Here is a 23465-nt window from a genome sequence, read left to right as displayed (position 1 = left end):
AACTGATAATATACTATACGAATATACCATTTCTTTTGGAATAAAAATTCCAAGTGGGTGTATATTCTAGAATTATTATCTTAGTCACACTAACATATTATGAAACATGTAGGTGGAGTTTCACAACGAATAGAGTGATATTTTCTTAGCCCAGTGGACGCTGCTATAAGACTTACAGATATAAGGTTCATTCGTTTATGAGCCTCAAAATCGCCAGGACCAATCAGGACATGTCCAAATAAGGAAAAAAAATTTAAGAATCAAATATATTGGTACTTAACTAACTAAAATAGTAAACTAGTCTATAAAAATTAGTTGTATTTAAGTGATTTCAATTGATATATTTTATAAAATATAGATAATATATGCATCTATAGCAATTCATCATTATCGCATTTCACATTTATCACAGTATTATCATTATTGTAATAAATCGTTTTCGTATTTTATTATTTTGTATAATAAAAACGTGAATTCAATATGATTCATCAGTCATACACCTCTTATAAGGTCTACATCAAAAAATGGAATTTCACAGTCCGTGATGGTCTGGATCCAGACAATCTGGAAAAAACTAGACTACCAAAAATATTTAAGTTTAATATTAAATTATATATATAGACATTTTTATTTTAGATTCTTCATTTGTAGCAAGTAGAAACCAATGATTATAGAATTTTAGTTTATAATTGTTTATAAAATCATAAAACATTGCATTTAAAATAAATAAAAATAAAAAATATTGGCATACGGGTATCACTTTGCTGTACAGTAAATTTAGAGTGGTTCACTTCTGTGATTGATCACGGATGTGTTAAATTAGAAATCAATGATATATTATTCCACATAAAATACGATTCTTAATGAACATGGTCTTTCTGCCTATATCACTCAGTATGATTCATATTATGTTTTTTTTTATATTGTTATTACTTATTAGGTAAAGCAATTTATTTTACTATTCATAATACAGTCGGTTAAGTAAATTTTTGCTGGAAACATTACATTTGAAAATATTGGATGGATAAAATAGAATAATATTAGGTAGTAAAAGTCGTATGACCCTACAAACAATGTTTTTGAACTATAACAAAATAATTAATATCCTTATTCATAGTTTAAATATGTAATTTTAATCAAATTTAAACTTGAAATATCTAAAACAAAAAAACATGCTTTTGGATTTTTAGGTATCAGTATGAACTACTTATGGGGAACTTTGTATTAAATTTTCAAGATTTCATCCTTATTTAAAGAAATAAAACTAAAAAAATGTAAAATATCAAAATACTCTAATTCAAAAAAGTCTAAATAATTTTAAAAATCTATGATGAGTAAAAAATGATCATATAAACATTTAGTGAAAATGTAAAGTATCTGGTTATTCGTTTTTCAATTACAACAAAATAACAAAAACCGTTTGAAAATAAAAGTTATTTTACGGACGAATAAGTATGTCAAAAAACTTAAAACATTCATAAAAAATTAATTTTACTTTTTTTAATATAGGTTTAAAAACTTTTAAAGAATCTTCTATTACATTTTCTATCTCAGATAAAACAAAAAAAATTTGAATTTCTAACCGAAAAATAATTCAAATAATGTTATATTTTTAAAATGTATCATTATTAGGGGACACATTTGTTTGACATAAAATGATATGATTTAATAAGTATAGGTTTTTTTTTTATATAAAAATTAAATTGTAGTAATGGTAATCAAAAAAGTCTCCCGTGAATTGTATTGTTATAACATATTTTATTTGAAACTATATAATAGCACAATAATATATGTCAAGTACCGAGCCCACACAGAGAGATGATGTGGAAACTTGAAAAGGGAAATCTGCAGTCTGATTATTATACAATTAGTGCTGTTCCAAAGCTTCCTCTCATCGTTCGATTATATGATGACAAATTGACAAAGTCCGTTAGTAGTCAAAATTATATGACATAACATGCAGTTAGTAACATTATATTATGCAGTTTTTTTGTATCCATGTAATACGTAACATCAATATAATATTGTACATAATGTAAAAAATTGCCTTACATAAATGATAAAAATAACTTCCAATGTGTAAAGAACAATCTATCGGATCGTATATCATATAAAAAAATATCTAAAATTATATCGTGGGCGTATTGTATAATAATTAAAATATCTATCATGAATAAATGTTTTGTTATTTAATCCAAAATTTTTAATAAAAGGAACGTTTATGTATACATATTTTATTTTTTTATCAAAAAATTCAGCATCACATAATAATACAATGTTAATCTACATTAACACAGTTTAAATTTTTATTTTATTTAGTTCGTTTATTATTTAATTAAATATTGTAATAATAACCACAATAGGTATAGGTAATTTATTATTATATTATGTGCCTATTTATAAGGACAATTAACACTCGCAGTATGTAATGCTTTAAAACCATGCGTGCAAATTCTACAATAAAAATATAATACATGCATTCCAAAGTAAAAACTCAATTTAAAATCTAAAAATATATTGCCTATATTGCTATATGTTTAAGAATATGTAAATAAATAATAATTTAATACAGTTCACAGAATATGGTAGAGTAGTACAATTCCTGTGAATCTTTTGTCAGCTTACTCAGTTCATACCATAGCATTAAACCCATCGGTATTTAATATGGAATTTATTATAAAGTTTTGTAATCAATTTCACACACGACACTATTAAAATATAACCCATGTACAATGTATAATATATATATATTTATAGTTATTAAGTATAAATTACTTCTTTAGAGAGTTGCAGGATTTATGTAGTAAATTTACTAAATTTGAATAATCTATTTTAACAAGGTTAATTTACTACACAATTTGGTTATGCAGTAATTTCTAAATAAAAATTAACAAATATATAGTGAATATTCATGATCAAATAAATATAATAGAAAATAACAAATCATTTATAAACAATTCTTTGGCATCCATTCAAAATTTATATACCGTACAAAATATATTTTAGGTGCGTAATTGATTGAACTTGACGAAATGTTACGTATTTGATATTTATACTTACTGTCATACGTTGTGAGATTATTCTGTTTTTTATTTTTTTTTATTGAAATAATAGTAAAATATCTTTCTAAATACAATTTATAACAAACAAATAAATTATTTGAATTGTAGAATTTAATTATAGGTGTTGTTTTATTACAAGGACAATAATTATTCAATAATTTTACTTAGGTATATTATTAAATCATTTAAAAATATTGTTACTATTTAATTTTTAAAAAAAAATTAAAAACACCAAAAAATTATTTCGTATCAAATATACTTTTTTAACATAATATGAGTATATAAGCTACGTGGAATATTTATAAATTCATTGTGATTAACAAACATACCGTTTATCGTTTAAGATCTTTGTAAGTAGCCTGCTGTACCTATTATATCTATATAACTAATTTTTTGAAGTTTAATCAATTTTTTTAGTTTTATATTTCAACAAGTTTAATATGTGTAATTTTACGTAAGTATTTTGTTTGATTATAGCATGAAATATTGAATTGTAAGTATATGCACTGATGTATTTTATTACCACAATTGATTATGCATTCGCGGCATCTATGACAATGCATTTTTATATCAAGCTAATTGGGCAACAATTGATTCAGCAGATTATTCTCATATTCAATATAATAAACGTAATTGATACATCTTGATAAATCACGTAACGTGTACCAATGTAGCATCACTGAATTGAGAAACATTTCTCGAACTCGTACCATCTTATAACACTTAAAAATTTGGTAATGAAATAATACTTTTTTAAAAACATATTTTTCTCAATTTTTCTATATGATGAGATGCATATTAAAAAGCTTTAAGCTTTGGCGTTTAAAATATTAAAATATTAAAATAAAACACTAAGTAGGTTTTTATACAAAGTATTATGTATTATTTAGTAGGTAGGATATGAAACGTAGAAACATATATTATACATTACCTATCTAACAATTAATAATTTTTATTAGTTGATTCTAAGTTTCTAAAATATTCTCTGTAAAGTTCAAATATTTTCACGCATAAAAAAAGATTAAATTTGGAATTAAAATTACGATGATTTGTAGTTAAACAGCTGAGTTTGGTAAAATAGTATAGACGTTATGGTTAACTCAAAAAATGTTGATGGTTTTCGGTATGGTTATTTTTCTTACACATTCTCGAGAACAATCGTAAAATTAACTCTTAAAAGTACCTACTATAACGCAGTCTAGATTACAGCCAATCTTTAAAGGTGCCAGATAAAACTTTTTGAACACTCAAATAACTATTCTAGAAAAAAAGTGATAAAATAAAAATACCACAACAAAACAAATACATTCTTGGGATTTCTCAGAATCTGAAACTTAATATACAATATACATTTTATCCGCAACTATGTATAAGTATAGTACCTATATACACCTAATACTCGTACATAATAATAATATATTTATTTAATATTACACTTAATCGAATTAATACATTATAAGGGGGTTCTAAGCGATTAAATTTCATTATAGAAGTTTTATTCATAGTATTCGTATCTAAAAAAAAGAAAAAAATCTATTTGAATTTTTTTTTATTATTAAACTCAAACATACATCAACAGTTAAGAGTGTGCTAAATTTCTTAATATTGTACATTTAAAATTTATAATTTGATAAACATTCGTAATTATAAATATTTAAATTAACATTTATTATATTTTTTTATATTGATATTTTTCTATTGGATAACAAACGGTCTTAAATCATAAGCCTATAAATATTACCAAAATACTAATAGAAAAAACATTTTAATTTGCAATACAAGAATTAAGTAGACATGTATCTTTAATTTATAATCATTTTATTCAATTGGTTAAAATACAATTCTCCGCCTAAAAAAAGGTCTAGCAATATTATAGGTATGTGTTAAACTGTTAACGATATAAAATCAATAGTTTCCGTGCTTCATTTAAAACTTTTTAACACAAAAGTAATGTCATCTGACAGATTAAATTAATAATTTTCTGGTTTAAGTTTATTTTAGACATCTCTGTGTGTTATTTGCAGTTGTGTGGGACGACAATGGATTATTAAGCAGGTTTTGGTGATAGGTTAACTTTAAATAAAATTATATGTAGTATGATTTGTTAAATTATGAGTTGAAATTTTTAAATCTTTGAAGATATTATTATTTCAAAGTTTCATAAGATAAATCAACTAGAAGAACTGAATCCTTCTTAGGTTGGAAGGTTGGGCAGAGTCCCATATAAGAATGCCATAGGAGCAGTGAGGAACACTAGTCTGATGATAGATTAACAAAATAAGAATTTATTTGAACAGATCTGATCTAGACCATGACTTGTAAAAATGTACATTGATTAAATTATGTTAAGATGATTATAGAAATACTATCTAGAGGTTACTTTTTGGTGTTATCAAAGATATCTCGGCGTATTATCGAATAAAAAACAAAGTATATAAAAAGAGATATGTTGCATCCTTAGGGGACTATTATAGCTATTGTTGGAAAATGTACTGAACGTCTGAAAAATTCATCTTAATTCAAATTGAAAAATTATAACTTTTAAGGACAGACTTGACCAGAATGTAATATGGAATACGAAGGATTTTTTGTTAGTTTAAAAATGGGCCTTTTGTGACTTATGATAGATTATATCAAAAGCTTGAGTTACATTGAAAACTACTATTGTATAGTATTGCTTTATTTACATTCTTAAAATTTATAGACTAGTGTGAAGGATTTAGTATACACTGATTGTTGGTTTGTGGATTCGTGAATTCATGGACCTAAATCTAAATTTAAGTTAATATAGATAAAATTATCAACCTATCGCAGTTAAAAAAAAATTGATTCATTTTTCATTTGCGCTTTATTATGACTGTGCTACATTCAATTTGTGTAAATACCTAACTAACTATTATATAAAAAATATACTTGGTATAATATTCCTTCGTATTAAATATTTTAGTATTTAAGACAGTTATTTATTTGGAATGTACTAAGTTATTAAACAAAGAAATCTATTGTCTACAGCGTGATTAGATTAAAAAAAATATACATTTTTTTAAATTTTAATCACTATTATAGATTTATATAAAAATGGTTTTAACTTTTTTCTAAACAATAATTTTTCAAATTGACAAAAAAAAGCTTAAATTATTATAATGGTTATTTAATCTTACTAATTTATTAAGCTAATTAAACCATTAACTAACTATAGTTAAATGAAAAGACTTTACTATACTAAATTAGTCTGTCGAAACTCAGAAACACTTCAATTATTAGTTCAAACACATTAGCTATAAGCTCATAATTTATTTTCACTTTTGAATATTTGAGATTTTAGAAATTGTTCTTGTTACAGTTGAAAATTGTCGTTATAATTTATATAATAATAATATTATGATTAGCTCTTTACTAGATTTTATCTTTCTTTAATAATAATCTTAATATATGTTCATGTTAAATTTATTCACTATTTTCTTAGAAATAATTTAATTGTAATAATTTAACACTATAGATATTAGTGATGTGAAGGGGGAATTAAATATTTTAAAACCACCTCAAAGATTTTAATCGTAGTCTTTATATTTAAATTGTTTGATTATAATCATCTTATAGATAAATAAATAGTAAAAATCAGGTATAATATTTACGAGTTTAAAAACAAATAAGAATTTTTTAAATTAGATCAATTTGACTGTGAAAAAAGATTAATAACTTATAACACTATATTATGAAAAGTTTACTATGTATATAATAATATATATTTCATTTTAAACAACTATAAAACATTTTAACCACATTAACTGAAAGTAGGTATATAGTCTTAAGTTATTACCTACAATAGTCAATAGAATAGAGCAATTTATTAATCGGAACCACTTGAAAATACCATAAATATATGAACTGTATCAAAGAGATAATGTATTGGTTACTCATAAAAAAAATATAAAATTGTATATATACATTATGCATAGATATATACATATATAATATAATAATGTAAACCTCTATAAAGATTTCTGTTTAGTAGTAGACAATTTAAGACTTAATAAGTTTGTAAATTCATTAAATTATGTTATTTTAATAAGCTTTTAAAACATGAAAACTGCAAGTACTTAAAGACTAAAATAATAAAATCTTAATAAATTTATATGAACGTATTTCTAATGAAATACACTCAATAGAATGTAATTAATTTCAATTTCGTGAAAATAATTAAATTTTATGTAGATATTATTGAGTTAAAATTATTTAATTTATGTACTTTAGAATTGTATAGTATTCAAATCGAGATTAACTTAACAGTGTATCTATACTCTATAGACTATAATGATTGAAAGCTGGACAAGGTTTAACAAAAATTGTTAAATTATAAGCAAGATTTAAATTGAATATTCATTGTAAACCTCATAACTACCTATATGAACCTGTTGCATCGCAACTTGGTTTAGTTTCCTTAGCGAAGCAAAGAGGTATTTCGGGCATTAAGTTTTTGGATAGATTGTTACGAGGTAATATTGACTCACCTGAATTACTTTCATTAATATGTTTTAAAGTACCTCAATGTTCGCTCAATGTTCGTTTATTATTTTTCAACATATTGCAGAGTTGTATATGGTATCAATTAAGTATTAACCAATTAGCCAACAAGAACAAGTCAGATATTAATTAAAACATTTAAAACTGATAACAACTATTATAGTCTATAGATTTAATATAGTTGGTTCATAAAAAAATTTACCACTACAACAGTTAAATAGTAAGTATCCTTAAATAACATAAACAAAGTACACAACAATTTAAATATATTTTATTTACAAATACTATTTAAAAAAACAGAGCAAGCAGTGTTTTTAACTGATGTAAAATATGAATTCACGTATACATTCATTTTACTAGAATTGCGCGTGTTTTCTTTACGGGGGACCGAAATGGTAAAAGAATATATTACTCTTGGCTTTGACCATTAAACTTGGTAATAAAATGTATGTAACGTACCCAGACGAAGATTTGTACCGAAGGAAAATGTCAAATACGTACATAACAATGATATACTTATACGAAAATAAGATGAAAATAATTTCTGGAATTATACACTCGTCTCGCTCGCTAGTCTCGGTCGAGGTTTGGTAGTGTCATGGGAATTATATTCTGGAAGATGATCACTTGAGTAGATATGATATTTTTAAATTTAAAAATTAATTTTTTTTATAAAAACTGTTTGATCAATAACTTAACAAAAATCATATTAATTTGTCCCCGAATATAATATATTTATTGAAACTTTGTAATGTTGTCAAATCCGTCAATATAATTATATATAATTATATAATGTACAATAATTCATTATTTCATTCAATACAAATATGTAGTTAACTTATTATTTCCAATCAATTACGCATTACAGAAATGCATCTTATTACGGCTCGTTTATACGATTTGTTCCATATACAAGATCTAAACCTAAACCTAAAATCCGTTTAATTAGTATTATCAATTTTGCGAATAAAATAAAAATAAAAACACTATAGATATATAAGTATAATATTATATGATTTTTCTGAGAAAGAGTAGATAGAGAGTAGAGATATTTTTGGATTTTTTCTATTCCCGTGATAGGCATGACTCGAACGTTACTTGACAACGACATTTTATCGGTCGTATATTAATTATGGTCTGTACGAGTTGTCCAAGAAATTACTCGGTCGAACCAACGTTCGACGGACACGCCGCGACGATCGGCGACTGACGATAATATCGTAGGCCTGATAATATTATTGTCTGGACGGCTGCGCGGCGAAAGAAAATATTATAGAAATATTGTTCATAGATACTCGTCAGAGGTACATGGTATATTATATATATACAGGTACGCGAACTGCGTACGGAATAATTGGCGCGCGTGTAAGGTAGGCTGCGGGGGTCCGGACCCCTCTCCCGGCCAACGCGTCGGCGGCGGCGACGGTTACCGCCGACGCCGCCGCGTCACCGGCAATCCGTTCACGAGCTAGTAGGGTCCAGCCACCCAGTCGTCAGTCGATCGTTTCGCTGATACGTCGTGTGTCGGTTCGTTCGCGCTTCCTTCCTGCGTGTTATTTATTCGTTTACCGTCGATTTTTCTCCGCGTTTTTTTCTCGCGTATAGTAACGACTAACAATAATTTATTCCTGGCTGTTCGATAGTATTTTCGGTTTTTTTTTTCATTCGGTTAGATTTATTATTGTTTTTTTAATTTGTCCGTTTAGATCGTCAAATAAATTGTCACAGAAATTAATACTGATTAATATACGTCGTTCGGATCGCGCGATCTTACCGAACAGTTACAACGAGTGTTTTTTTTTTTCGATCACCCATACTGAGTATAATACACTTACGCTGCGTATGCGATTCGTTTAGAAAACAGCGATAGTAGATAATAATATTAATATTATATTTAAATAACAATGAGGACTCGTATCATATTCGCGATATTGTTGCTGTGTTTTGGTAGCGCGTTATCCCAGTCCACAGGTGAGTGTCTAATATTATAATAATTATATATCATGTACACTAATTATAATCTTGTATACGTGCCAATAAAAATTGATTTTATGATATAATATTTGTATCCGTGTTTTACCTAGCAAATATTATAAGTATTTCGGTTAGGTTATACCACTGCATGGTGGCATTCGGTCTTCAAAAATTCGTTCGAAAGATTCTTGTCGAGCAATAATAATTTGAGTGCATAAGATTGCTTGATTGATCTTCATCGAATGCTTAAAATGTGTACACGGTTGACAATACGTTTGCATAGGTACTTACTTATGTATAGGTATGGAAAATCAAAACAATATTTTAATAACACTCTAAAAACGATTTACACTAGGGGCAGACAATGTATAATTCTTTAACGAACGCAACGACCATCGTATATATAGTAAAAAATATATTCTTAACCAAACCGGAAACATAATTATTAATCAAATAGTCAATGAGACATTGACCATTTTTTTTCTAATAGCCGCATTAAAATGCATTGCAAGTAGTGTACATGTAATGTGATTACTCATTAACAAAATGTTATTGGTACACTTATGGTTTTTATTTCATCTTACAACAATAATACGTTTATATTCTACTGTAATGTTTAGAAATATTTTTGGTGAGAATACAAATGCATTACCAAGCACTTAGCCATATTGGGTTTTACGATATATGTATATACGATATAGTTATTGACACGTGCGTTTGTCGTTTTCCCGCGGTTTTTGAGAGTGCTTTATTATTATCATTATTATTATTATTGTAATTATTTAAATTATTTTTTTCTAAATACCTAACTTAAAAAGAATAACATGTTTTCTTGAGTATCTATTGTCATTTTTTTTATCTAATAGGTATGCAGTTTTGATAAATGTATATGGTCTATTCCTTATTAGCTATTATTACGCATATTATTTACATGCAAATATTAACCTACATCTATAGATTTCGAGCAAACTCAGGGAACGTTAGATGGTGTAATTCTGCTGCAGTAGAGCGGTGGTAGGTTAGGTAAAATACCCAAAGGCTGTCTAATGGGGCAAAACAGCGGAACTCGGGATTTGGCGTGTGCGGCGTGGGTGAAATTGATGGTTCCCTATAATATATTATATACACTTCAGGTATATATACACCACAAGTATTATATATGTATACGATATTATGTATTATATATGAGAAGAGGTTAGATTAACGCCTCTCGACTACAGATGCGGAATTCAAATTTTATCCGCTACCGTCTTAGATATAGTCACATCAGCGGGTGATGAATTGGCGTGGGCATGCCAAAACGAGTCAAAAAATTACTTACACCGCACTCGTTACATATTATCGAAAAATAATAATGCGTTGAAGTGAAATTCACTATTGAAATATATCACGTTGTTCTAACAGAATTTTCTAAAATATCTTATCCGATTAAATTCTTACTGTTTTTTTTTTAGTAAGTATAGGATAGGTACTAGTCATAATACATATACGGTTCACCAGCATGCACCTATATAAATATTTTAAACTATTTGTAACAGACTAATAAAGTACATATAAAATGCCAAATATTTTGAATTATTTTTCATTAGTTAGTGAAATTTCAAAATATTTATTTATAATAATATAATGTTTGGGTATCTCAATGTTTAACTCATCAAAAACCACCTTAAAAAGTCTATTCTCCATATAAATTAATAATTGCAATACTTAGACTTTTCAGGGCTTTTCAGTGACATTGTTTTTCTTGCCATTTCAGTCTTAGTTCAATCATAATATCGTATGTCATTACTACTCAGTAGTTATTACTTATTATTCTATAATCATTACGCATTATAGGTAAATTTACATTTTAAAAAATTAACAGATAATGATTTTAAAAATTACAAAAAATGTATTACATTTTTATCTGATAAGTTATTGATTATTTACAACATTTGAATACTTAATTGAACATCTTTAGTAGAACTACCTACAATAAGTTTAAATAATCCTAAATAAATAATTTTATCAAAATATTCTTAAAAATGAAGTTACTAAATTCAAAAGTTTACATTTAATTTATATGATATAAATATAGGTAGCTACTATTTATTGAAGTTGAATTAAGGAGCCTATAGTGTATAATATTAGTGTATCACTATCGAAGGACAAGCTAGCTAGTATATAGATAATTAAATTATATGATAATTTTATGAATGTACTGTACATAGTTAGGGTTTGATTTTTCTCATTTATGTTGGTTACCAATTATGGTACAAGATTTCATTATTAGGATGCATGTATACTTTCAAATTAATAGTTCTAATTCGAAAAAAAAATACTTTGAGACTTGAGAGTACAGCGGTTGATAATTTAAGTCATATATAATACCTATGCATACTTAGCAAACATGTTGAACATTTTGTTTGTCGGTTCAAAAGGATATGATATATTATGATTTTCATAGGATGATCATTTATACGTACTGAGCTAATTATTCATCGAGCTCTAACTACCGATGACAAATATACAGTATGCGTTTAGCAAATGACAGGGGACTCGCGTCCCCACTCACTTGACATAATATATTGGAATTCCGTAATATTATATTACTTTAATATGACTATTACATGTCGATTCATTGAATATAATATGTACTGGATATTCTTCTCGGTATGTGGTCAATTTCCTAGTAAGATATTGTTTGAAAAGTTTACCGATATCGAGTCTTATATCTTTTGGTGTATAAATAAAATATAAAATACATCTATCTGTTTTATATTGTAATCAAAATGGTCGAAATGTTTTGTCACGAGGTCGGCTATAAAGGGGGGTGACATACCGAAGTATCAGGGAGTTTTGACACATTTACCATTAACCGTGACCCAGGTATATGTGAATACCTATTTATTTTGTTTTCTTCTCATATCGTAATATATACCTATATAAGATACACGCACCCTGCACAGGCACAGATCATCGGTAAGTACTTCATCAATCACCGTCTTAACTCGACAGCTTCCTCAACATCATATACCTACCTCAGCCTGCAATATCGACGTGGCGAGGAAAAAACCGCTTGGGAAATACATCAATAATTAATGTACAATTTCTTTCTTGAACCTTCTCGTCTTTTGTCCATCCAGTCGAAATTTTTATTTTAGAAACTTTTTATGTCATTTTTTAGTATGAAAGGAGGAGAAGAGTAGTACAATGAATTAAACGTTGTGATGCACATTTCCGATATCCTTTAAACACACTTTGTCTGTGTTCCGGTTAGGCTATTCCGTTTATATGCAAATTCCGTTTATTCAATTTTCAATTTTAAGTCTGTTATTAATGTATTATATCCAAACACATACTTATTATAATCATCAATCTGGGTATCAAAACGGTACACATCATGTCAATAAAAATTTGATTTTTTCAAACAGTATACGCAAATAGTTTTAAATATATTTTTTAAATTATTCAATGTATATGTATTGTAATACACATATAATAAATATATTAAATGTATTAAAAACTTAAAATATAAACAAGAATTAAAAATAATTGTTTTTTATACCTACTACAATAGTACATAATATTCGGATATTCCTAAAATATTCCTAAATAATGATAACTTACAATTAATATTCTCGATTTTTTTAATGTGTTATTGAAATTTTCAAATTATTTATACCACCTGAATTCTTGGCGACGAAGCTATGTCCTATACGTACGGAAACACGTGTTCCAAAAACCACCAGTACCACCTACAGTAACAAACATAGTACATACAAAACCAATATAAAACCAATAATAACTAATGACCCGAGTTGTCAAAACTTAATTGAATATATATATATATAGGTATTTAAAATTGGAAGTTATTTTTTGACACAACTATTTTACGTTTAATGTTGTTTTTGATTTTATTATTATTAAAACAAAAAATTTAAATCGTTGAAATTTGATTTAACAGTTTTTTTTTTGTTTGATTGTTGATAATTTTATTTCAACTCGAATTCCGATGAATAACAAAAACGATTACTTTGTGTAAAATTCATATCATATTATGCTTAAATATATATTATATGTGAACATTTGATACCTATGTATTTTTATAAACTATTTTAGTAATACATTTTGATATTAATGACACATTTTACTAAACTAAATATTTTATTTTGACATAGCGAAATCGAATACGTTACCTAGCTATTTTGACGTTAATAATATTTGGACTTGTGCCCCCGAAGGGAATGTGAATAATATTTATGTTTAAATGCACCTGCGAATAAACCCATTATGGTGTCTATCATACGAAATCTCAATCTTGACGATGGTAAAATATTATAAAATAAAAGTTGTTGACGTAATTTATTATTGTCTGTAATACTTATGAAGTTACCGATACCATTTTAATGACGCGTCTAACATAAAATAAAAACGTTTTTTTGTTTATTTTGAGAGAAATTGATCAATATTTTATATTATTGTAACTTTTTCAATAACATTGCTGATCAGAAAATTTTATACTTCAATATTGTGAATCGGTAATCTTAATATAAATTAAGAACAGTTTTCATTCAATAAAAATATTATAAATGAATAATTCATTGTAATCGATAAGTTTTGGAAAACTAATTGTTTTTTTCAACATAAAAAAACTATAAAAAGATTGAAATGCAAGTGAGAGAGAATTTATCATAGAAAAATACATAAAATAATTATAACTTTTTTAAAAGTGTAAAAAACAGTGGAAATGTGAAATAACGGAAATAAATAATTTATTTTGTAATTATTACAATGACATGATAGGATTAAAGTAATTTCAAAATCTACAACTCAAAAAATCAAGAAATGGATTAAGGTTGGTTTTATGGACTAAAGTTTAATCACATACTTGTAATGACTACTTCGTCGCGTAATTCGTATAATGAAAAAATAATTTATGTATATATGTATTATATATAAATATTAATATCGTTCACTAATGAAGTTCATGAGTATAGTTAGTCAAAATCCGTTATAATATTATGTAGCTAAATAAACTTGAGTTTAAAACAAAAAATGATTAATACCGATTTAAAAGAGTTCTTTATTAAAAGCACAAAAATATTAACGTCATTAAAAAAAAAATATATTAGTAATAATATGTAAAGACTATATAAGACTATAATATTATAGTAAATAATTATTTTCCTTCGTTGACTTATCTTATCTTATGATATGATAAATAATGTATATTCATTTTAATTTTTATTATGATCTTTTGGGATAACCATAATAAAATGTTCACCGTTTTGTGAAAAATTAGTTTAGATATTATAATAACAACATACGTGTTAACATATAAAACAGGAATGATTTATTAAGTATTAAATATTTTTAATTAATTTACTATGTTGGTTGTATAATATTATGCCATGAACAGGTATTATATAATTATGTATGTGTAGGTAGATTTATATTTATTTACACAGATATAATGTTTATCTATAGATACAATATATATAACTATGTGAGTATTAAATAGTTTATAATTGTTATTTAGCAAATATTATATACCTAATAACTATAATGTATAATATTAATAAAAAAAATTACTATTTTGGGCTAAATACAATATTTGAAAAACACTGTCTTTACGACCCGCCTTTTTGATATAAATGATAGAAAACAATACCTTATATATTTAAACATAAAGTAAAATCTTTAATGACTTAGAAATTTTAGTATTTTTGGTATGGCTTTTTTCTAAACAATCAACCGAGATAAAATCGAATTCCGAAGGAAAAACCTTTGATTAAATCGGTGAAGGTGTCGTCGAATGTCGTTTGCTTCCTGCCCACGGGAAAAAGATTGCCACCACTGTTGACTACGCACAGCTTTTGGTGAATTACATTTTAATGCGGTTAAAACTTTCGCAGTGTACGTTGAACTTTCCCTTGTTCACGCGCGGAAAATCCGATTACTTATTTGGTGGATTTTATTTTGAGTCTGCTGCTTTTCCTTTAAATTTTTAAAAATATTTTTATAGGGACACATGTTTAAAATGAGTAGAATGAAATCCATTATTAGTACTGATCTTTTGTTTTCGTAAAATTCATATTATATCGTCTATAAAACGGGTTTAATTGACTAGTATTGAAATTAATTTGCAGTCATAGTCCCGTTTTAACAGACATCTTGTGCAAAAAAATATGTCTATTTAACATTCCAACTTGATGGTATCAATGCAATTGATAAACATGAACATAAAACAATCTTTTTTTTTTTTATTTACGTATTAAGTTTATCATTTAAGATGATGTTAGTCTATTTTTATCATACATTAATATATAAAATTAATTTTATAAACTTTATACAACTGCCTATATGGTGATCTTTAATATTTTGTAAACATTTCAGGTGCAATATTAATAAATTAACTTCCTTGAAAAACACTATATACCTTTTTGAAGTGGATAACATTGCTAACAATGAATATAATATCTAAACTAATCATCGAATACTGCAGTGAATTGAGTTTTAAATAACATTTTAATTTTTCAATTTCCTTGATTAATTAGTAATATACGATGAAATGACGCAAAAATAATAATGATAATACAATTCCAAATATGTTACAATTGATCAAAGATTCAAGTTTAAATATAATTGATTTATGGTATATGTTTATCTAAATATAAATTGAAATAATGGTTTATAAACTTGCAAAATCATAATAATTTAAGTTACAGAACATTCTAAATAGAATCCTTTTAAAATAGATTTGCATTTTTGTAGATTGTTAGAAAAAAATCGACGCCATAAATTAATAGAAATTGGTAAATTGGTTTGACTTTTTTAATATTTTTTTTCTAATAATACGATACTTATGCTCCATGTTGTTTATTCGTCTATTTTTGTGTTGTTTATAACCACGTTATCACTAAATCTGATAAAAAATTACGCGTCTCTTTTAAGTGCCAAAAAAAACGCAGGTCACTAAAAATATTTGTCATACGTGTCACAACAGAAAACTTAAAATATTAAAATAGAACTTTCTATTGATTGTTTCTAGCATAACATGAATAAATATATGGGTATAATTAACATGTTTTATATTATTTTACGTTAACATTAGTATATTGTAATCGAATCAACAAAATATAATCACGGTTTACATCATTATAAATTATAATATTATAATTACCTTTTATAATTCATGGTCATAATTAATATTTTAAAAGACCATTGCCAAATTCTATATTAAATATTTTGTTTTAATTTTTAATAAGTAATAATATTTTAAAAACAACTTTGAAGACTTTGTGGTTAGTATTGTGATTTATGTTTCTGTTATCTATAGGAAGTGTCTTACATGATTGTTTTAAAGCTACCTATATAATGGTGTCAAACTGTGTCTATTGTTAATTTCCTATTAATGTGTATATACTTTAATCAATTGCAAGTATAAGTTTAATAAAGGTATACAAACTATTGGTAAGAATCATTAATAGTATCTATTATGAAAACTTACTTAAACGAACAAATCATTTTTATTGATCATATATATATATATATATAGGTAATTCAATTTATTATATCTAGTATAGACTTCACTGATATGTTGACTTATTTGTATACAATGGTAAATAAAAAATTAATTACCCAAATAGAATTTTTATGGTTTATATTCATTCTAAAAATAATTTTCACAATAGACTTATATTATTATATTACGCAATTATAAACAATATGTAAAATATGTTTAATAAATGCGTTATGTATGCATACTGTATAAAATGTATACTCATTCAACAAATATAATTTTTGCAGTCAAATGTATAAAATTATAAGAATGTCAGAAAATTTCTTAAGGTTTTTTTTTTGCCTCACTAAATACAAAATCACGGAAGCTAAAACTCCAGATGCATTAGTATCTCCAAAGTTGTTATCCTTCAATAATATAACTTAGTAGTTTAAATTATATATAATAAAACATTATATTAATTTGTTTTAACTGTAATAAATAATTACTATGGATAGAAAAACTAGCCAATATCTATGTACCTATTAAATGTAAAAATCATCAAAAGCATTTTTATTTATTTATTTAAATATGGCATTATTTAAAAATGATAATAATATTATATAATTTGGGCATATAAATATATTAGTACACCAAAGTTGTCTCGTCATATATTACTTACACAGTTCATCTGTATATTATCTGTGATACAATAATTATATTACTGTAGTTACCTACATAACTTTTATTTTTTATATTATGTACTATTATGTGCTTATATTATGTAGCTGTTTACTTGTTCTTATTCTTATGGTAATACTTCTTTTGAAATGTTTAATCGTTAACTTGATGCCTTTAGGCATTAATTCTATTAGACATTTGGTGAATTTAACATATTATATAGTAAAATTAAAATTTTAGAAGCTTGAAAATAATAAAAAAATTAAATGTATTTTATTTATTTATATTATATAAGTATATAGTTGTTGTAGTAATTTCATGTGTATTTTCATCTTAAAATAACATATAATATGGTGTAGTCCTTCCCCGAATATTAATACTTACCTAGATGGATTTTTTTTTTATGTATTAATTAATTTATCAATTTTGTGCCAAATTATTATATTTTTTATAATTATTTTATTTTGAGCATTATAATTTCAATTTTAGCATATTACTTCCTATTAACATAATTTGTTTAACAATAATCCGTACTAAAAATGTAGTAAATAAATTAAACATAACAAACATTGACTTTGAATATTTGGTTATTTTTAACTTATTTTTTAGTGTGATCCACTGCTGAACCTTCTAGTTAATAATATTTAGAAAAACATGTTAAAAATAAATAAGTTAATTTAAGAAGTTCCCGTTATACTCTTTTGAATGAATACAATAATATCAAAATACGACGTAAGTAACTTATTACTTCTTATCTGATGTCTGTTAGAAAAATGTTAGTTTTCGCCCATTATATACAATATACAAAAAAATATACTATATGAACCATCCATCAACCAAAAGAGTGTTACATTTATAAAACTATATACATTATACACATACTAATACACCGCTAAAAAACAAATTTCTTTTCGTTTCGTTTCGTTTAAAATATACATTTTGAAATAGGCGATGCTGATTGAATTTGATTTCTCATTGGACTAAATAATATACTAATAGTAATAACATAGTGGGATGCCAGAGACTTTGTAACTACTAACTTTATAGTTTATATTAAATAACTAAATCAAATTTGATCAAATTTCAAGAACACAATACTCGATGGGTAAATTAAGTTCCTCTACAATGTGTATAGGACGAAACTTATGCTTAATGCCCCCCTTATAATATTTTTTCTCTGTTTATTGTCGTTGTATATGTTATCATAGGACTTACGTTTATAAAATACGGTCGGTCTTGGGGATGAAATTGCGTCTCAGGGGATGATTAATTCGTTCTGACATTTCGAACAGTTATTCGTCGTCGCTGCCGTTTCTCGCAAGTTTCTCCGAGAAATGATTCATCGTTCCTCCACTTATAGTTTGTCCAATTTTTATCCCGCCAAAATATTTTTATTCTCGAAGAAGCCGCCTCCATCCTTACAGCTTGCAAACGATTAATGGTCGGAAGAGATGGTTTTAATTAAATTATACTGTCTAGTTATTTCTATGAAGGCAAGGATTTTTCTACATTCTGTCAAAAGTTAAACTAGCTACTATATGTAACTTAACCAATTTCATAGTGTTAAACGTTCCACCGTTATCGTCATTATACTAGGTTACCGCTCGTAAAATGTTTTATTTAATATCTTTCAATTTAAGTTGACTTTTAGTAATCAAATGTATTTTGTCTCACTTAATAAATTTTTTTATATTTTATATTTACAAATATGTAAATAATAATATAATAAGTTCTTCAAAACTTATGAACATGATCAAGAAAGTAGCACTACATTTTGGCTTTAATCTTTACATTTAGAGTTTTTATTGTGTTACAGTTTTATTTTTAGATAATGTTGTATTAGGTATTCAAACTAATTCACTCTACAACGCATAAGCCTGTATAATTCATATAATTCTATAAGTATGTATATATAACCATAACCATGTATACACTTTACACTCCAAGGAATACATAATAATACATTCATATTTTTTGCACATGTATTTCATATCAATGTCTTATAATAACATTACGTCAATGATCTTATCAAATCTCGTGATAACCTAAAAATTGTTATGGTTACTGACAGATTCTTCCTGTTAGAAATATAGAATTGCATTAATGATGACTAAATTAGCAAAGACGCATTGAGATAATAATGGTAATCTTTAAATATAAATAGTTTAATGATTGTATGCATAATTGTTTTGAATTTTTTTATATAATATTTACCTACATAATAATTTAAAAAATGTTTATAGTATTTAATAAACTTAAATACATTTGATACTAGATAAATATACATACAAAACATAAATAACTTAACATTTTAATATTTTTAGTATAATATATAACAATTAGTTATTAATTTATTTTTTATATTTTTATCTTTAAATGATTTGTGTTTAATAATAATAATTAGTCACTCTAATGTAGTGTCTGGATATAGTTCCAAGTACTTTTCCAACATGAGAGCTACATTAATCGTTTTATCTGCATTTCTAAATTGATTAGCCAAATCTCCTAGTAGTTCAGTTATTGCTACGTTTTTTAAATTTCCAAACGTTGACATAAACAAACTTAATTTCATAGGTTCTAAATTTCCCTCAATTTTCATTTTTAGTAACATAAGACTATAATAAAAATAAATAAATTAAAGTAACTCGAATAATCAATTTAATATTATAAATTAACATTTTACTCATTACTTATTTTCCAAATTCTTAGCCCTTATAGGTAAGTTATAAATACCAAAGTGCAACTATATTAAATTGTATTGGGTAATATTTTATGAAAGATTATTATCATTGAGATTGCATAAATTATTACGTTAATTTTGAAATATTTATAAATATATTACAAGTTTTAACTAATAATTTAAGATTATATATGGAAATTAATTAAATTAACTATAGTTATTATGTTAAGAAACGTTATAAAATAGAAGATTTGATTCAAATTTTTATTATTTTTGGTTAATATCGTGTAAAACTAACCCAATATCTATTTTTTGATTTTTTTTTTTTGGTTTAGTAACACCCAAAAAGTGAATTCTTTCTAGGTACAATGCTTTCATATCGACTTCAGAATCAGTTTTTATGCCCATATAAACAGCCACTTTAACATTACAATCTGATACTCGTGATTGAGCTTTTGATATTGCCTATATTGAGCATATAATTTTTAAAAATATTTTCAAATCATACGAATTTTTTTGATTTGATTACTTTTTCAATTTGTTCATTCACAAATACATGTTTTATCCACAAACTCCTTAATGAAGTAGGATTCACTATACCATTCAATATATCAACAATATCTTCGTCTGTTAACGGATTGTTGCTCAGATCCAAATGTTCTAATCTGGTTGTTTGATTTATTCCTTGACCTAATATTTTACCAACATCACTGAAACTATATAACAATTTTAATTGCAACTTTGTATGTAATTTTTAAAATAATGCATTGTAATTCGTATTAATTAAACTCATCGTTAGAACTGTGTTATGTTTTTCAATATTCACTTATTCCAACTCAGATCCAATATTTTTAAGTTTTTCGATCTAATCATAAGGTTTTTAATTATGTTTGTACAAATTTCACCAGATATGCCATTCCATTGCAATCTTAACACTTCTAAGGATTCGTTTAAATTTCCTATAGTTTTCGTAAGGGCTGACAAAGCTTTAAGAAAACAAAAATTCTTTTATAATTAATAAAATAATATAACCATTAGGTTTAATATTATTGAATAATGTTTATCAAACCAATTTCATTATTCAAAAAATTTCCAGACAAATTTAATTTTTTTATCCTATTGTTGGTCTCTAAAAAAGAAATTATGTTTTTGACATATTCACCTCTTATGTTGTTGTTACTTAGATTTAAATCCTAATAATAAATTTAATGTTTAACACTTTTATTTGTGTATGAAATACAATTAATAACCTGAATGTATGTATATTTTGGTGCATTTATTTCTAATGCTTTCAATATATTTTGAAGACAAGCACTATCCACAATATCAATAAAGCTTAGATTTATATTTCTTGGTTTTGTGATACCATATTCTTGGGCTCTAATCTTGTTGATAGATGAATCTGTTGAATAAAAATAAATTGTATAAAGAAACTAGTACTTGAGTTATTGGTTATACTCCGGTATAATTATTCTACTTATGGTTTAATGCGAAATTTTATCTTAAAATGAATATATTATATTAAATAAGTGTATTTTATCAATAAACATCTCAATTTATTGTTCAAAATTAAAACCAATTCAATAAAAACAATCGGACTTAAAGTATATGGCAAATATTTTATATTATAAGTATTTACCAAATTTAATATTAGCAGCGACACTAATATCACGATCTTTTAGCTTTATAAACATGCCGTCTCCATATTCTGCTATTTCCTGATCATCGTTATCTGCAATAATGGTTTTAGAACTATTGGTTTGTATAATTGTATTATGAGACTCGTTCATGTTAAAATAAAAATTTCAATTTCAAAATTGATTAGATTGTTTAAAATTAAGCTAACCAAAAATTACAAAATATAATAATTTAAATATCGCTATTATTGCGGTTGTTATAGATACACACCGACGTCGTCAATTATCCCTAAATCCTAATGCTTCTATATATATATAAATATATGTATTATAGATTCAAACTTTAGCAAACTTCTAAAAATTTCTTTTTGAAGAATTTAATGAATTTTTGCAATCAGCATTTAAAAAGTATTAAAAAGAAAATGTATTATAATTATATTATTGTTTTTCATTCATAATAATATTGATAACTCTATAAATAATAATAATAAAACAAAAAAGGAAATATTGTATATCTTGACCATAAAGCGTGTAATATCTCGCATGGTGATTAGCATAATTTTTACGATCAAAATAATTGGCAGGGGTAGTAGAACTCAATAGCGTAGTACTCAGTGTTGTAGTATTGGAGGACACTCGGGAATTGCTGTCGCCAAATTACGTTTGAGTGATACTCAAACCTCGGCTCACACTACTGGGTAAAAAGAGGAAAAAACAATTGAACATGAACAATTTTTATTTTTATTTACTCGCCCTTTTTCTTTGACTTCAAAAGTTTTTTGCGGTTGGTATTTAAAACACTCATAAAATCTTTTAATATATCCAGACTAAATTTATATTTATTTTGATTTATAAAAAAAACCATATAATTTTTTTATTATATAATATATATATTTAATATTTATAAATAATGTATATTTTAAGTAATAATTTTCTTGTTAAGGCTGTAGGCTGAATTTTTTCAAACATTATACAATCTATTATTTATAACTCAAATGGGTGATAACATAATAGATTCTATAAAAAGTATTCTAATGAAATAATCTAATAAAATAATTTCCCATAATCCATTTTAACATTACATTAATAACTTATGAAATAATGCCACCATTAAAAAATAAATACATGATAGTATACGGTATACCTCATTCGACAAACTGAGTCATATACTCGTAGTTCAAAATTAATAATATTAATGCCCTTTCCTGCGTACAATAATTAATTTCCAAAAAGAGTATTAGGTACCTACTACAGTGAAGCTCGGTATAGGTTTAATCGGAATATGTCCGATTTGTCAAAATTGTATTTTTGATGGATTATGATTTATAAAATCCCCCATCGCTCTTTTTTAATTCCATGTAACAGCATATAGGTACAACAAAAAAGTTTTAATACTATATAATATTTATTATTTTACACCGCAC

At 25.4% G+C, this 23465-nt stretch overlaps 1 protein-coding gene across 4 annotated transcripts in view; it reads left to right on the top strand.

The window, feature by feature from the left end:
- Positions 1-9055: 9055 nt before the first annotated feature.
- Positions 9056-23465, top strand: part of LOC132919807 (low-density lipoprotein receptor-like) — a 77889-nt gene continuing 63479 nt past the window's right edge. For 3 of the 4 annotated variants that reach the window (XM_060981677.1, XM_060981676.1, XM_060981674.1), the window contains exon 1: positions 9056-9557. In XM_060981677.1, coding sequence (XP_060837660.1) covers positions 9491-9557 — 67 coding nt within the window. In that variant the 5' untranslated portion in view covers positions 9056-9490. The remainder of the gene's footprint in view (positions 9558-23465) is intronic. The other variant, XM_060981675.1, reaches the window with a different exon arrangement.

Source organism: Rhopalosiphum padi, chromosome 2, assembly GCF_020882245.1.
Source record: "Rhopalosiphum padi isolate XX-2018 chromosome 2, ASM2088224v1, whole genome shotgun sequence".
NCBI lineage: Eukaryota > Metazoa > Arthropoda > Insecta > Hemiptera > Aphididae > Rhopalosiphum > Rhopalosiphum padi.
Note: the sequence above shows the minus strand (reverse complement) of the source record. Positions and strands in the feature narration are given on the sequence as shown.